This window comes from Esox lucius, chromosome 10 (genome assembly GCF_011004845.1).
Source record: "Esox lucius isolate fEsoLuc1 chromosome 10, fEsoLuc1.pri, whole genome shotgun sequence".
NCBI classification, from domain to species: domain Eukaryota; kingdom Metazoa; phylum Chordata; class Actinopteri; order Esociformes; family Esocidae; genus Esox; species Esox lucius.
In genome coordinates, this window is record NC_047578.1 from 4,998,319 (window position 1) to 5,016,189 (window position 17,871).

The 17,871-nt window shown below is 44.8% G+C and overlaps 1 protein-coding gene across 1 annotated transcript; it reads right to left on the minus strand.

Moving 5' to 3' along the window:
• Nucleotides 1–754: 754 nt before the first annotated feature.
• Nucleotides 755–15,403, minus strand: casd1 (CAS1 domain containing 1). Its single transcript, XM_029122869.2, has 20 exons — nt 14,955–15,403; nt 10,231–10,616; nt 8,662–8,758; nt 8,380–8,500; nt 7,883–7,927; nt 7,674–7,736; nt 7,232–7,276; nt 7,020–7,143; nt 6,558–6,772; nt 5,916–6,082; nt 5,411–5,666; nt 5,103–5,192; nt 4,815–4,934; nt 4,390–4,546; nt 4,139–4,218; nt 3,898–3,999; nt 3,570–3,710; nt 2,566–2,643; nt 1,601–1,693; nt 755–1,492 (listed from the first exon to the last, which is right to left on the minus strand). The coding sequence occupies exons 2-20, from the start codon at nt 10,577–10,579 to the stop codon at nt 1,214–1,216; spliced, it is 2,622 nt and encodes an 873-aa protein (XP_028978702.2). The 5' UTR covers nt 10,580–10,616; nt 14,955–15,403; the 3' UTR covers nt 755–1,213.
• Between the last annotated feature and the right edge of the window lie 2,468 nt (nt 15,404–17,871).

Genomic DNA, 17,871 nt, shown 5'->3' on the forward strand with positions numbered 1-17,871 from the left:
ATTATAGCTTTTAAAAGCCTGGTTTGAGGTTGGGACAAAGAAACGGGGCAGAGCACTAAACGAACAGCCTATGGATTTCCTATAGAATACACCACCAGTATAAAGTGCCAGAACACGCTGGCACGCACGGACACCCACGCCACAGTTTCCTCAATAGGCTGCTTTCAGGACCAGCAAGCAACAACATCTGCAGATGAAAACAGGGTCACCTTCTGACCGGTGTGACTACACTTGTTTTTGAGGTGGTTCATTTAAAAATAAAAATAAAGCAATACTTCATTAAAGAAACAGCAGTCACGGGCACCCGTACAAAAAAACAACTAGACAATAGACCTGTACAAAACACGCTTAACTTATTAAATTAAATACTGTACATAAAACGCAATGTCAAAGCACTAGGCAACTTCCACTGTCAGGACAAGGCAAACACTTTCTACGGGCGCAACGGTAACGGCACCTGGACCACCATCTAGTGCCACGCCTTTCCACCAACACTCCGTGAGGTCATTACATTCCGGAAAAAGCAAACAAGGAATTGGGTGCCGGGTGGGAAACGTGTCCGTCTTCTTTACCCACTCAGTCGTCGCTGTCAGGGTAGGGAGGGAGATAAAGAAAGAGTGGGAGAGACGGGAGAGAGAGAGTGGAACTGGGAGACGGGGGGGGGGGGGAGAGAGAGAGTGGAACAGGGAGACCGGGGGGGGGGGGGGGGGGGGGGGGGGGTGGTAGAGTGGAACAGGGAGACGGGGGGGGGGGGGGGGCAGAGAGGAACAGAGGGGAGCCGTGAGAGGAACTAAACAGGACTGAAATAGGGAGAACTGAATGGGCAAGGTTTGGGGGGGGGGGCTTAATGTAGCAACGAGTCCCACAGCTCCCCAGGATGGCCTTTTAGTTTAAGATCCACACCTCCCCCACTTCTGTAAACATCTAGAGTGTGGAGCCGGAGCCCTTCAGTGTACGACTTCCTGCTCAGCCGTCGGAGTGCAGCGGTCTGGGGACAGACGGCGTGGCCAAATCCTCCTCGGACTCTTCTGCTCCGCGCCTCCGTCCATCAATGCAACCAGTGGTATCAATGGTATCGTGGGTTGTTTTTTTTAACAGAAAGAATGGAGAAGTTTTTATTTTTTGTTCTTTCATTTGGTGCTGCAGAATACCACCCTGGGGTCAGGGGGACGACGACGGCGGCGACCTCTCACCGGTCGGTCGGTCCGGGTGTTCAGTCGGTTTTCCCCGCTCTCCGGAGGCCCTCGTCACTTCTGAACACCAGCAGGGCCAGGACGAAGACTCCAGCTGCCAGGAGCCTCTTCAGCAGGGCGCCCCAGTCCTTGGGGATGGCCACCTGGGCTAGGTCGTTGGTGATCAGGGAGATCTCGTGGGCCACGCACACGAAGATGAAGGTGCTGACAATGATGTTGAGCGACGGGCTGCCCGGGATCAGCACCAGGATGCCCTTGGTGTCTGCTGCCAGCCAGATGTGGTATTGGCAGATGAAAAGCTGGGGGGGGGGGGGGGGTAGGAGAATAAGGCGTATAAATGGAATGAGCAACAAAAAAAAAGTATACAGGGATAGCGACACTTGTTGCTGACACTGCGTCGGTCTTACCTCCAAGGAGATTTTGCCGAACCAGGCGAAGAACGAGCTGTACAAAGAGCGGGCGTAGCCAGGAATGTTCCGGATCAGGACGAAGGCTAGGATCTAAAGACGGCGAGGAGGGGAGAGAGACCATCCAGCCAGTCAGTCAGTCAGTGTGGAACGGTCGCGTGGTGTCAAGCAGGGGTGGATTACATCATCCAACGCATACAAAAATGGGGTTCACTGATTCATTGGGCAGCAGAGGGGGTACATGAAGTAAACAGCCTGACAGGGTCTGCAGACCACACCCATCCTGTCATGGTAGAAGGCAACTAAAATCCCATGTCATTTCGGGCTATGTATACCCTTCCTGAATACCATGGCTGAAGAGGGTGTACTTAAGGATGGATGGATGCCCTTAAGTATACACTAAATGAGGGTTTCAACCTAAGCCTTTTCTTGGCCCTGGGCTGTAGTATTCCTCCCACACCAGACTGATGTGTTCTGTTCTCAGGTGAGTTAAACTGAACCACAACAAAGTCAACATTGGAGAGATCCATTGGGTGTGTCAACGACAATGTGTTTTCAATGCATACATAAAAGATGTTGAATACGTTACTTGACTGAGATGTAGAGTGTGATATAGTATTTACCCGGAGGCCTGAGATGTAGGGTGTGATATAGTATTTACCCGGAGGCCTGAGATGTAGGGTGTGATATAGTATTTACCCGGAGGCCTGAGATGTAGGGTGTGATATAGTATTTACCCGGAGGCCTGAGATGTAGGGTGTGATATAGTATTTACCCGGAGGCCTGAGATGTAGGGTGTGATATAGTATTTACCCGGAGGCCTGAGATGTAGGGTGTGATATAGTATTTACCCGGAGGACTGAGATGTAGGGTGTGATATAGTATTTACCCGGAGGACTGAGATGTAGGGTGTGATATAGTATTTACCTGGAGGACTGAGATGTAGGGTGTGATATAGTATTTACCTGGAGGACTGAGATGTAGGGGTGCATCTCATTACACTCAGTCTTGTTCCGACAGCTGCTGGCCCATATGGAGTAAGTCTGAAACAGACAGATGTGTTTGACAAGTCCGATAGGTACGGAAGAGACTCATCCGAGTTTAGCTTTTGACCACAGGGCAAACTTGTAATAGTTGAACTGTTTGTGCTTTCATTTTTTTCTGTGAGGACAGCTAAAAGGCTCATCTGACTGATTAAACATTACAGAAACACAGTAAGTTATTATTCTATACTGTGCTTTGATAGTTTGAAAACATTTGGGTTTTTAGGATTGTTTTAAAGTTGCAGTTAGTCCTCTGTAGCTAGCAGATTCATTACTCAGCAAAGAAACAGATATACATTCCCGAAAACCAACTTCATGTAAGAAGATTCAATTTCTTGCTTTATCTAACAACACTATGAATCGAGCAAATATTTACTCTGGTTCTTATCGTTCTATGTATTTATTTAGTGTAATAGAGAACATTTGGTTTGGTTTCATGTTACCCCACACAGGACACAGCCCTGCCAAGCCCAGTGATGTTTCCTGCCAACAGGTATCACAGCAACATAGCGCCACAAATTCCCATGGACGAAACCACTAGCGTAACCGCAGAAATGTATTAATAAAATAGGAATTCAGCTTTTAGGAACAAGTATCTACATTTAAGATGCCGTTTGGGAGTTAAAGAATAAAAACTGAACTGTATAATATTTTGTTTATATGCGCATCAAAATCACTATCATACCTCAGTTAGCCATGAAAGCGAGGGATCTTTATGACATGGGGCACATACACAACCCTTGACATAACAACAGCACCATAACAACGAATGGCAAAAAATCCCAGAATGCATTGCTGAGGCAGTCACCCATCATTCATTATATAACAATGGAAACAGGGCTGCAAACCCTGGGGGGGGGGGGGCTGCTATAATCCACATAGTTTTCCTTTAAGAATGGTTAAATAAAAACAATTGCCTCTCTTACCGTGAATGAGACCACAGAGATGAAAAGGAGGACGTTGGAGATCCTAATGGAGAAGAGAGGCTCTCCCTTCCCCTCAGAGAGGACCTGGCACTTCTGCAGTACCAAGTAGACAAAGGCAAACAGCATCCCATGGATGATGGCCTGAAAGACAGGAACGGTCAGAACACAGATTCAGCAGGCCTACAAGAGTTGAAATCCAACATTTCGCAGCCATCTTTGTCCGATCCAAACTTTAAAATGCACCGACAATCAAACAAGGACCATAGAATAATCAACTATTTGTCCGGCTACTCATTACTGTCATACAATGATCAAAACTTTTACTTACAAAACGATCCAGCTTCCACCTGAACCACCATTCGTGTATGCTCCCGTTTAGTTCAAAGAGCTTGGAAATGGGCCATACGGAGAAAATGCTCTCAAACAACCCCTGGGAGAGATACATTCAGTACAATTGAACAATTGAGGGGAAAAAGTACCTTTTCACAGGGCAATACTGGTGGGACTATTAGCAAGGAAATGTACTGTGGACATTGGATGGAAACCTAATAATGGACTGGGGAACTCACCTGTGAATAGGCAAAGAAGCAGATGAACAGGAGCAGCCCAAGAAGCTTCACTAGAATCCCCATGTGCCACATCCCACTTCCTGTAAACAGACAACCAACCAGGCTGAACAACAATGCCAAACACTCACCGCGCTAACCGTGCTAATGGCGCTAAACTACCACATTTAAATGGTCCTACTTATAACTAAATTCTTCATATTATTAACAGTACTAGACATCACCTGCCTGCTACAGCGGTTGAACATACTGACCATTGGCTTTCTTCTGGAGGATCTGGGGCCATGAAGCCATGGTGGCGTAGATGACCACAAACCAGAAGGTGACCAGAGGCACAAAGTAATAGAACTGGTACGGCCGGTCCATCACCAGACACAGCACTATGACCAGGAAGTTGAGACGAAACAGGACCTGTGCCGAGGAGGTGGACGTTACAACAGGAAGTGCTCAAAATGGAGAGAACCTTCATGGCGGTTCCCCACGCTCTCAAATTCCCCAAAGCGTCAGAGAAGGCAGTCCCAGTCCCGGATCAGTACAGTAATAGCAAAGTAGCCATGTTTCTGTTTTTGATTAAATATAATTATGTCTACTGCATAGAGTACCGTGTCAGTACAGCATGTTGCAATGTGTACAACCTTACAAACATCGGTAAACACAAAACCCGTTCCGAAACGGTTACCTGGCAAACTCTGTAGAGTCCGAAGTCCCCTTTGAGCCAGAAGAAAGAGAAGTGTCCGTATCCGGTCTGGAAGAGGTAGGCTGCCACCAGGACTCGGACATGCATATACACCGGGATGAACTGGGAAGACGGAAGGCAGCCTTACTAACGCAAACCCTCATTTCCACAGTGCATAACTACACATGCGCTAAAGAATTTGGCCATTAGAACGCGGACGCTTTGTCAGGATCCGGGCTCATAGCGACTTTTTCACACATCGCTACTGAGACGACGGGCGGCATCACTCACAGCACTGGCTCCAGAAATGTGGTAGATGAGGATGACCAGCTGCATCCAGCCCTTCCACTCGTCAGTCTGCTCTCTGTTCAGGAACTTGGCCTGCGTGGGAACCAGAAAAGCCCATTGGAAAAATGCAGGCGCAACCTTTCGCTTGGGGCAAAACGGACGATTTCAAATCCTCAAAGGAGACAAGAGCTCCGAGGTCATGCATGCTTATTCTTCCACGCCCAAAGAAACCGCTCCCACTGAAAAATGTGTACGTTTCTTCCTACCCGCCTAATGACAACCAAAAACCCAAAAGTAAATCCCAGTCTCACCTCCTTACTGTTCTCGCTATAGAAGACGCCCAAGACGAACATATAAATGAGTGGGATGAAGAAGGTGGAGTGGGTGTAGAACTTCTGCTCCTTCATGAAGACGTCTGCCCGGTCACACAGATAGAAGTAGGCCATGATGAGGCCCATCTTACACACTGCCTGGAACGGGGCCATGTGGCTGAGCGCTCCGGACACCGCCGGCTTCTTCTCCTCCCCGCTCTCCACGTCGGACGGCGGGGGCCGGGACTTCGGGTGCCTGGTAACGCGTCCGCACGACATTCATCAAAATCACTTCACCACAAGACACCACAAGTCCACCGAGTTCTGTTACAAACGTCGAGTCGCGACAAGGCCCTGGTCTCAACACCCCCCCCCCCCCCCCCACGGTGCACGTTTGGGTGTATGTGGCCCCAACGGTGGGGGGGGGGGGTCAAACCCACATCCATGGCGCACGCAGCGCTATGCTTTACCTCGACCGGGGCAACGGAAAGGAGGGTGTGCGTACCGGTTGTGGCCCAGGACATGGAGAACCAGGAGGACCAGGGCCGAGCCCAGGAAGACACAGGCTGTCAGCTTCTGGAGGAGACTGGGTGCCGGCAGAGACTGGCAGCAGGAGCCGTCGACGGGCCGCAGCACCCGGTTGCAAACGGCGTTCAGCAGGATCATGGCACCCTGGCGGGAGGAGGGAGGAGGCCCGTTACACAGCCACACGCGGCAGCACACAGCACATGCCTCGCCGGCTACAGCCCTGAGCGGCTGTGGGGGGGGGGGGGAGAAGCTGCCACTAGGCACTTGTCGCGTGTGCCAGTTTGTGCCAGGCTAATGGCCCGAGGAAGGGAAAGAGCTGATCCTAGATCTGTACCCAGGGGGCGGGTTATGTAAGGCCTGTTACCCATTCACTGCTGGAGAAGGTTATCGTGGTGTTTTGTGCCGAACGCACCTTGAACCTTAACCCATGACGTGGATCACACTAATCATCAACCAACAGGGCCTCTACAGCAGGATGTAGGTCATCGCATGATCAGTGACCAGAAAGTCACGGTAGATAGAATGGCCAGGTTTCAGTCAAAAACCTTTGCTTTGGCCAGCGCCTCATGTCTTTTGCAAGCAGATGTGCCAGGCCTGACAAACCAGATAAAGGACCCACCACGTTCCGGGTGCTCTCAGGCAGGTGCAGGCCGTCAGCTGACTGGGAGATGGTTTCCATGGCAGCCTGACGCAAAGCACCCAGGAAGCGAACTCGGCCCTTGCCGTTCTTCTTGCTGCTGTTCAGAACGTCGAGCGCTGCCTCGTTGTAAAGCTCCAGCTGTTCATTAGTGATCATCTTCCTGCTCTCACTCAGCCCCTCCTCATGGACGGGATCTGGAGGGAGACGGGGGTGGGGGGGGTATTGAGGAGGAGTGGGAGCAGTAAAGGAGCGTGGGTGGAAAAAGTGAATGAGAGAAAAAACATGAAGAACAGAGCGTGGAGAGGGAGAGAGAAGACAAATTGGGAGGGGAACAAGTGAGAAAAACAGGAGCAACATACTTAATATGAATTCCTCTGTTTCAAAACACTCCTCATCCTCAAATTTTGTGTCTGACTAGGGGATGACAGGCAAAGCACCAACCCTGTAGGACCCAGTAGACCTCCCCATACTCCGCCAGCCGTTCCAGGGACGAGGAGATGGCGGTGAGGTTGGCCCGGTACTGTTGCAGCGCCTCGCTGCTGCCACCACGCAGCTTGATGGACCACTGTGGGGGAAAAACGGAACCCAATAGTGACACGTTTCCTGATCGAAGCCACGACGAAACGAGTCGAGAGCCAGTAAAATGCACTCACGGTGGCAGCGCCGATGATGAGGATGTCCGGTTTTACAGAGGGACCCTGAAACACAGCCAAGGAGCCCCATTAAACGGTCTCGAATGGTTAAAATGTTGCTCTTTACGTTTTGCGTACAGAAAAGGAAAACACCCAAAACTAAGGGCTCGTCAGCTGGCCCAGATCAATCAGAAAGAGTTGATTTGCTTTGTGTCAGATTAGATAATATTTATTTTTTATCCAGGGCTGATTTAAGTTAATTGTGATTGGCTTCTGGCAAACCCAGTGGTGTATCCACTAAGGAAGCAAACAAAATGAAATAGGCCACAACCTGAAGGGACTAACCTACATGAGTCCAGTCAAAAATGCTTATTTGTTTTGAGACATTCTTTGCTACCAAACGCTTTGCGACAGAGTTTTGTAATGAATACGCTGCAGGGGGTTAGTAGTTAAATGTCTTCACCTCTGTCCATGACACCAAACGCTCCTTTAAAGAGTTATTCACTTCCGCATACCACAGAAAGTCCTATAAAAAAGAACAAGGTCGAAAAAAAGTGAAACAATTCTCTCAGAGAAATGCTCGGCTTAGACATTGTTATTGTAGGAGAACATAGGAAAGTGATTTGAAAAGAGAGTGAGAGAAAAAGTGGAACTGAAATATAAATAGCTCACCACATTGACTGAAGAGCTCTTGTCTTCAAAGGGAATGTTTTCGTGCTGGTGGATATCACACGGGAGGGGGGGGGGTAGAAAACAGTCAATTTCCCTCTATTTTTGTGCTCAATATTAGACCAAACATGTCATGACAGAGTGCAGCAACTACCTGGCCTATTTAAGGAATAACATGAATGCAATTAATTTACACTGCAGACGCAGTCGAAGATGAATTCTAACTTCGCCCAGACTTGGGAGTAATCATGCATTACTGCCAATAGGAGTCTTGTACTGCACGTAATGACTACTAGTTAGGGTTCAGCCCTACACTCAGAGACTACTAGTTAGGGTTCAGCCCTACACTCAGAGACTACTAGTTAGGGTTCAGCCCTACACTCAGAGACTACTAGTTAGGGTTCAGCCCTACACTCAGAGACTACTAGTTAGGGTTCAGCCCTACACTCAAGGACACACTGTGGGATGATAGTGCTTGACACCGGGGTAAGTTGGCTTACCTTCTTCCCATCCTCTTTCAGAGCAGGATTGATTATCTGTATGAACGAATAGAACAGCTGCCGTATTCTGGAATCACCAACGAAGGCCACCCTTTTCTCAGCAAGGCAAGTCTTCACTTCACTATGGGGGTGGGGGGTATATGTAACTGACAAGAAATTCTGCAATCGTGTGGCTGCAGAACTGGTTAAAGATGCTACACTAGTTACATAAAACATTTCACAGACGTGCGTGCGTGCGCACTCCTATAAAATACATGTTCCCCCCCCCCCGACGTGACTCACCTGCCTTTGTATCTGTGCATCATACAGCCATAGGGCTGCCATACATTCCCTCCTAAGTAGCGGCCGCTGGACAGCAGCCATTCACATGTGTCTCCGCCTGAGGGGCATGACAGAAAACATCCCAGTCAGCCATCACACACCCTCCCACACCTGTGTTCACACCCAGTGGACCAGTCTGCCAACTCAGCAACAGAGAATAGACATGCTGAAGGACACACACACACACACAGGGAGAGAGAGACAACTACTTCCCGGACCTACGCCTTCCATAAACACAGATTACTGTACGCTGGCCATCATCAGGGAAGGCTTCACACCAGACACCAATCACTGTTTATGATGTATTAGGCTCAGTGCAACACTGAATAGTTAACGTCATTCCTTAGGCACACAATAATAGATCCCACTATTAACCACAACTTTGGCTTTCTTCAAAAGACGTCCATGTTGCTTGATATTAAGTAGTGTTGTATCAAAGCACATCGACCTCTCTTTTCAGTTCTCATGTCATAGTAAGGAGACAAGGACAGAAGAGAGGAACAAGACAAGGATAGTGAAAGAGTACGGGTAGTGGACAAGGGGGACAGTCAGGTGAGACCTGATAGAGGCAGTCTACGATGAGTGCAGAAGGGAGACAGAAAAAAGACAGGAAAGAAAGACAACAAGGAGGACAGAAGACATTGCTATGTACCTTTCTCCACTGGAACAAAGGTTATGCATCATTCTGAATGACAGACCCGTTGAACAGCCTGAATTAAAATCATTTAATTTAATTCGGCTAACAATCGCTGTATTGCACCTCGTCTACATATGATCAATGTTATTAATTATTTTACCTTAGCTTAGTCTCAATGCGATTACATGATAATACGACGAAAAACGGTTGGTGAGATAAATAACTGAAGTCATTCAATAAGGCACAGAAATAATAATAATAAACCACGGCGTCAAACCAGAACGTCCCCGATTTTCAATACTGAAATCTGGTCATCTTATTCTACTACGGTAGCTATCGAAATAACGTTGACTAATAGCTGACAGCCGTACAGTACATAATATGTATTGGAAAATGTTTCAGCCAATTATCTTAAGTTACAAAAGTTAACGTAACTGGCTAGCTTAACACTACGAACTAGCAACCACATTTGATATAGTTCAATGTACATGACCGCTATAGCGCCCTTTTCACAATTTCCTAAACATAGCTGGTTACATCTGTTACTTGCAACAATGCGATATATGTCTAATTTTATCCACTGCTCTGAAACAATGTAGCCAGCATTAGCTAGCTAATAGGTTATTCGTGCCCCTGCAAGTTTCACTGGAATAGCTTAACAAAGTTGGGTGCAGTATTCTGTACTCTCAGTCTCAGTGTGCAAATACCATTGCTTCTGCTGCACAGTAGCTACATGAGCTAGCTACAAGACCTAGCAAACGCCCTAACGTCGGTCAAAATATGTCAGAGGGACGCTAACGTTAAGCAACCGTAGTTAGCTGCAAGTTCCGCTAGTAAGAGTTAAGTCAAGCTAATGCTAGCTAAAGATATTGATTTAGTGGCCCGTCGCTTACCTCCATAATATCGAGAAACGGTGTGAAAGACCGTGAGTAGAATGACGGCGGCGAGAGATAATAATTTAGCATTTTTAATGCTAAAATACTGATTTATTTCCCGTTTGCCTAGGCTATAGGCCAGGACCGCCATCTTGGCTCCTCCATGACAACAAGCAGACAGATGGGATGCAGCGGAGTGGTACGAGGCTGAGTACTCCTGCGCGTCCACGCCTCCGCTGTCTGGCTCGGTTCTTGTGTGCGGTATAGCAGGTGCACGGGTTTCCAGTGCTGCTCGAACTGCAGAGGCATATTCGTCTACTCCAGTCTCCTCCAGAATCTGCCTATCACCTTCCATCTTTATTACCATACTGATGCAAATCAGCCAATAGTAAATTCCAAAGATCCTGAAAAATAAAAATGTAATTCTTAACAGTTGCTGGAATTTCATTCACCCCTCTCCAGCTGGAGGATATTGTAATGATTTAATTTACTTCATTCCTGGTTTTATGAAATCAACAGAAAGTACCATAATCCGAAAATCAATCAATCAAAGGGATTGGTTATGGCTGCTATAAAGCAATTTACAAGGTAGGGTTAAAAAAGGCACTATAAAAAGGTACTCATCATCAATAAGTTTAGAGTAAATTCTGTTCCTATGTGCAATAAAAGTTAAATTTTCACATTTTAGTAATTGAGAAAAATAAAACAATAATATCAGAAATAATAATAATAATGCCAAAAATGAGGAATTGTGGCATGCCTTTCCATTTACTGTCTGGTAAACCTGTAGGTCTAGGTGTCATTCCATTACTTCTTGTTTAGCTTGTCAAACAACTTGTTTTTCATTGGGTGCGTTTGAGCAGATCACTTTTGTCATTATGACCATTGTTGTTCATCGACTTTCAAAATTAGTTGAGCTCTGGGTATGAACTTTTTAAACTTTTCAAATATCATGTGATCAAAGGTAATGAAACATTGAGCATAGAGCGTATTTACACTATGATAGTTTTTTTCAGATGAACAAGACTTTGTGTCAGAGAAAAAAAAATGTATAGTGTAAATGGGTGATGTGGAGAAGTCCACTTTTCCAGGAAAAACAATAAGGAAAATTAATCTGAAGAAACTTTGCAAATCAAGTTAATTATTTCAATTTTATTAAATCTTTTCCAGTCAACCTAGAGAATAAATCACAAAAACGTCTGCAGATTGTTCCGGAGTCACATTGTTGCTTTTAGCCTTTTATACCCCTCCTTGTCTTCTGCTCAAGTTACATACAAGAAAAAAAGTAATCACAAAAACATGAAAATTAGATAGAATGCTACACTATCATAGGCATCCATAGTTCTAGGTCAGAGTTAACTGAACTCCTGATAAGAGCTACCACTTATTTCTCTTCTGCCCCAAATGGAAGGAACAGAAGAGTAAGAAGGACACTTCACCTTGGATCTATCTGTAGCTGTACCATAGATAAGATAGTTTTGAGGCCTGGTGCCGTCGGTTGTGGCCACTAACATGTCTAAGAACAGGGCATGCTGACCTAGGTCTTTCCATATCGTTGGTGTCCATTAACAGTCGGAAGCAAGTCTATCACAGTCCATTTATTGCATTGGATTTTGCATAGCTGTGAAGCAGGTTTCTAATCAATAAACAGAATACAATAGATTCAAAATCAATTTATGCATGAGTAACAATCTTCTTAGAAACCTTTGTCCTCTACAGTGAAAACAATTGTTGCACATCCTCGCGGCTCTAAAGACGATTTATTGGTCAAGGTATGGGAATGGAATGGATTATATAGGAAGTGAGTTTCTGAATTCCTTCCAGCTCCATTATAAATAAAATCTGAAAAAAATATTTCTGTAGTTGGGAATCAACTAAAAACGTCCCACATTGGCACTTACAAAATCATCAAGTACAGCACTTGTTCTACCTAGAAGGCCATGTTAGTTACTAGGTAAATGCCTTCGAGGTCATGGGTCCGGCCAAAGCACTGCGTGCAAATGTGTTGCGGCTTGTGAATAGAAAATTATATTTACATAGAAAATGCTATTTAAATGCATGTGCTTTATCAACAATTGTAGTCTAAATAGTTTCTGAGACCTAAAGTGCTTCTACCAGGTGTTGTAGAACACATACTGGAAAGAGAGAGAGAGAGCGAGAGAGAGACTCCTTCTTGTGTAATTGCTCTCCTTCTCTCTCACACACATGTAAAATTGGGTGCAATATTCTGTGCTCTCAGTCTCAGTGTGCAAATACCATTGCTTCTGCTGAGACTTCAAATTTTCCCTATTTCCTAGAGGCCATAGTTTCACCGCACAGTCAAGCTCAGATGTCAACCAGCTTGGCAGCGATCAGGTGGTCACTTTGTGAAAACCTCTGCTCCACCTGGGAGATGACTGTGTCGCATGTCTCCATCACCGGCTCTGTGTTGGTTACTTGTCGGCCTGGCTCGTCTGTTCCATTGTGAACGGTGTCAGCCCATTCATCAGTTTGCTTCCGCATATTCTGGACATTCTCCTTGAAATGGGTGAGCGCACTACTAATCCCTGATGCATTGATGCTCCGTATTTGCAGAGTGTTGTATAAAACATCAACTTCTGGCATAAGGAAGAAAATAAATTCCAGCAGCTGCAGAAAGGCTGAGTTTTTTTGACAGGCCTTGTGCCTCACTTATGGTGGCCTCATCCCATCCTGGTTGTGTGCGTTTGTCCTCCATACACAGGAGCAGCGCAGCACGGTTTTCCCAAACTGTATTGACAGTTCTACTTTTAAAGTTCCATCGTACAGCGGGTGGCCTTGGAATGTGTCTCTGTGTTGCCTCAGCAAGTGCCACAACACGTTTTGGAGCGCCAGAGAAAAAGGTGGCTAAAGCAGTTAAATCTGCAAAAAACACCTTCAGCAAAGTTGCTGCAAGTTCAGGTTCAGCTGGTGAGCATAGCAGTGAACAAACTGGGCATGTGGGTATGTCTCTTTCATTAGCATCTGTACCCCTCGGACATGTCCACTCATTACAGCCACACCATCATACGTCTGAGCGATCAGCTTTTCTCCCAGCTTCAGTGGTTCCAGCACACCCTTGATGCCATTAGAGAGGCTGAGTCCAGTTTTATCTTTGATTTCCACAAATTCCAAAAACCTCTCTGTCACTGTATTGTCAGGCAACATGTATCGCAACACAACCACCATTTGTGACTTACAGGAGACAACAGTTGTCTCATCTGCCTCTATGGCAACAAATGATGTCTTGTCCACTTGCTTGGCTATCTCCTCCCTGTACAATTCACACATACAGTCTAACAGTTCATTTTGTACAGTGCTAAATGTCCCTTTGAAGATGGGCTGAGCGTCATAGTGCATCTGAAGTCTAGAATCGCCCTCACAAAAAGTCACAAAAATATATCTGAATATTCCAGGATTCAGAAAGTCCACCGAATATTTGTGCCCCCGCATTGCGGTTTCACATTTTACACACAGTTTAATACATGTTATGAAATCCACTTTATTCATTTTATCTGGCATTTGTGAAGCTAACAAGCTAGCTAAGACAATCTAACCTCCTCGCTTTTCTTGCCGACTAATGTTGGCGCCAGACAGACAGCCAATCAGGGTTGAAATACGAAATGACGCTGTAGTGGGGCTACCGGCTGTCAGCCCCACTTGGCATCAAATTCGTGTGATCTGCATTGATCACAGTAACATTCTGAGCATGCGTAATCATATTTTCACACGTACAATTGCATTGTGAGAGAGGGGCCAGCCCCACATTCACGCTTAGCATATGGCCTACTACTACAAACTCGAATCGGCAGAACACAGTCTGAAGCAGCAAGGCTGGGACCAATTAACATTAAATAAAATCCTAACACAAATGATATGCACTCTAGGAAGATGCTATATTCATAGATAATAAATTATAGGAAGTAATCTTGGAGAAATAATCTTGGAGCTGTGCCCCACCTGCCCCTAATAACCAGTCGCCCCTGTGTATGTGTTTCTGTGTACTTTTCTGTCTCTAAATATTTATTTTGGTGCGTCCATGTGCCTGGAGACAGATGCACTAATGACTTGCTTGTAACAGGACAGGTATAAGATATCAGTTAACTAACACTGTTGATTTTGCGGGTGTGAAACTGCTCATCAGTTGGGGAAGCGATTAGTGCTGGTAGTGTGCAGGTCTAGTTGTTGCTACGCTTGCAGCGCTAGGGCCGGGGATTTTGTGGGGACAGCAGTAATCTTCGTATATGACTGTGGATATTGTGTTCCGAGGATCCGTGGCTCAAGCAAAACTGTTACATAGATACGACTCTACACCAGAAGATGCTCTTCACTTATTAATCTTGAAACAATCACGGGTATTCATACTCTTCAAAAAAAAGTATAAAATAATAAATAATTATATATATTATAAGCAGCTGGAATAAGTGGGAGGGAGACCCATGGACTTTTAGAGAACGACAGGATAAAACGTTAGGGAAGTTTGTGTCAATAGACTGATATGACAACATGTAGAAATCATAAAAATAAGTACAACAAATAAGTACAACTTTTTTTATATTTACTCAACAGCTTTGGCGTCACGTTGTAGAGCTTTTGAAAACAACGTTTTGCAACAGACTCAGTATTTTGCAATCTAGTAATGTGCACTTTTCCTCAGTACAAAATAATTATTTCAGCTTTCGAAATAATAATATTAAACTTAAATGACAATTTTTGTTAACAAGACTGAACAGTGCAGTACTCACCCTAAATATACACCTTTAAGCTTACTTCCTGTGCTCCTCGTTTTCCCTCTGACTGAATAAGTCGATCTGACAAGAGGACAGTCACGTTTTTCTACTCGTTTGACTAGCTATTCGGGTACATGGCATCCTCGGGTGTATTTTTAATGCTCAGATGATCAAAAGAAAATAGAAGTGGCAGATAGTTAATTAAGTCAAATCCGGTTGCGTCAGTGCGTCTGTCCAACTCATAAGCAGAGTAAATAGGCTACAATGTATTCTCCGTGGCCAAGGCTTGTAAGATGTCAAAACTACAAGCAGCTGCCACAGAATTGCAGGTTCCCAAACTGGGGCACTGCAGGGAGACAAATAATCCGGTTATTGTTTTGAGTAAAATAAAATATGGAATCCCGTCACAGGTTATAAAGTCCCTGCCTGATTTTCACAAGGAGAAAGAGACACAGGAGATAAGTTTGCGTTTTCTTGTCAGACGGTTCTTCCCCTTTCGAGGCAGAGGAGTTACGCGCCTTCTACATTACCACACTTCTCCTGCAGCTCCCCCTAGTGGTATTTATCAATGTTGCTCCCCATCTCAGATGCATAAAAAAAAAAGAAATCGGGCAAAGCCTAGTTCAGCCGGCCCTTAATAGAAGGTGTTGATCATGGCTGCCCTCTCAAGATTCTAACCTGGGTCGCCCACGTGAAAGGCTGTGTCTTTAATCACAACACCACCCAGCTGACCATTTGCCAGGTGTCAGTATAGCACAGAGGTGTCAAACCGGTTCCACGGAGGGCCGAGTGTCTGCAGGTTTTCGCTCTCACCTTGTACTTGATTGGTTAATTAGGTCACTGATTGGTTAGTTTCTACCCTCACCTGGTTGTGTAGGTATGAACTAGGAACCAATTTATAGGAAAAACCAAAAACCTGCAGACACTCGGCCCTTTGTGGAACCGGTTTGACAGCATATTGACATTATATAATGTTGTCATGCATTAACATCACGTCAAGTTTGAATATTTCATTAGACACCATTAACCATCGTGTTAAACTGAGTAACGTTTCTTAATAAGTTTACCTCCAACACAAATAGTATCTACTGTATGAACTGTATGACTTTTGCCACTGGCCGTTTTAAAAGCTTATTAGCAAGTAATATGTCGCTAGACGCCATTACGCATTGTGTTAAACTTAGTAACGTTTCTTATTAAGTTTACCTCCACCTCAAATAGCATCTACTCACAATATGGCTTTTGACACTGGCCGTTTTAATAGCTTATTTCCCATTCATGAATGACATTGAAACAATACTGTATCAAGATAGGTGACGATAACGGACTTTTACGTCAAGTGAAAAGACGAGAGAATCGTGTAGCCAGTGAAGTGTTTTTCTATCCTGAAGAAATCCTAAGACATAATTTGAAAATCCACCAGAAATAATTGGAAAATAACAATAGTGATGGCCGTTCTTCTAGCAGCAGGATATAAGGCTAGCAGAGCTAACTCAGATTATATTTTCCAAAATAAAAGCCATTATTGAATTATATAAGGCGATATAAATAACAGTCTAGTCCAGGGGTGTCAAACCGGTTCCACGGAGGGCCATGTGTCTGCAGGTCTTTGGGTTTTCCTTTAAATTGGTTCCCAGGTCAGACCTGAACAACCAGGTGGGGGTAGAAATTAACCAATTAGTGAACTAATTAATCAATCAGGTACAAGGTGAGAGCGAAAACCCGCAGACACTCGGCCCTCCGTGGAACCGGTTTGACACCTGTGGTCTAGTCTGTAAATCTAGTCTGTCATTTTATGTTATTCTTCTCTGTTCTTTTTTACATACTAGATTGTTAACTATATGGGCTTCTAAATGTCAATGGTAGCTTGTATTGGTATCAGTTGCCAATCGGTGGGCATTTAGTGTTTCTTCCCAGGATCCAGTACGTTATTAATTAAGCTGCCAGAAAAAAAAAAATTATGCTATTTTTAGCTCACTCCTGTTGGGTTCCGGTTTTGACAGGGGTCCGATGAATTCACTAATTCAAAAGGGTTCCCAGCCCCCAAACATACCACTGTTATAGAACACTTGTGTGCTATAAAAGGGGACAACAAATTAATATAAACAGTTAACAAAATGATTTACTGTTAGTTTGGAGACATTTTCACAATATTGCAGCCTCTTGGAAACCGTTGTTAGGTTTGGTGGGGACACCTTGGTGATTACCTGCAGCCAAATCTAAACCATTTTGCCAGCGTTTACAGATGTAGCCCAATAATGTGTATTAGTAACCGATCTGGAGGAACACAATTTATCAATCCAATGTCATCAGGTCGGCACAGACTTCAAAGACGTGCCATTTAGTGTTCCCCTGCACTTACCTGTTCATCTTGAGTGAATTCAGTCTGAGATATTTGCAACACATGCAGCTCCTGAGCACTGCTTGTTCTTGACCAAGTGAGCACACAGCAGAAAACGCCTCAGAATACACTGCAGGAGGAATCAACATTCCATTAGTCATTGTATGGTGTTCAAACACGGTGCTACCACATCATTGGCGAGAAATCAATTTTTTTCAGTTTGTTTTGATTCAAGTGTTACTTTATTGATTACGCAAGAATAACTGTTAGAAATATCTGTTTTCAAAGGCACTGGATGCATTGAAAACGGTGTCTACAAGCAGATATTTTGGAATTCAACAAACAATTGTAAACAGACTGTATTACAAACAATTGTAAACAGATCCATATTAATTTAGACTTGTGGTCCAATTTTATTGCAAGAGAAATGGAAGAAGTATAGGCCTTGGCATTTAATATGACTGAAATTTGGTGATGATGATTAAAGCAGTTACTTGCATACTGGTAGAGTCTTTGTTATTTCCTCTTGGTCATCAAGCTGATATGTGATAGGAAAGGTGTTCTCTATCTAACCAAAAACACAAAACAATG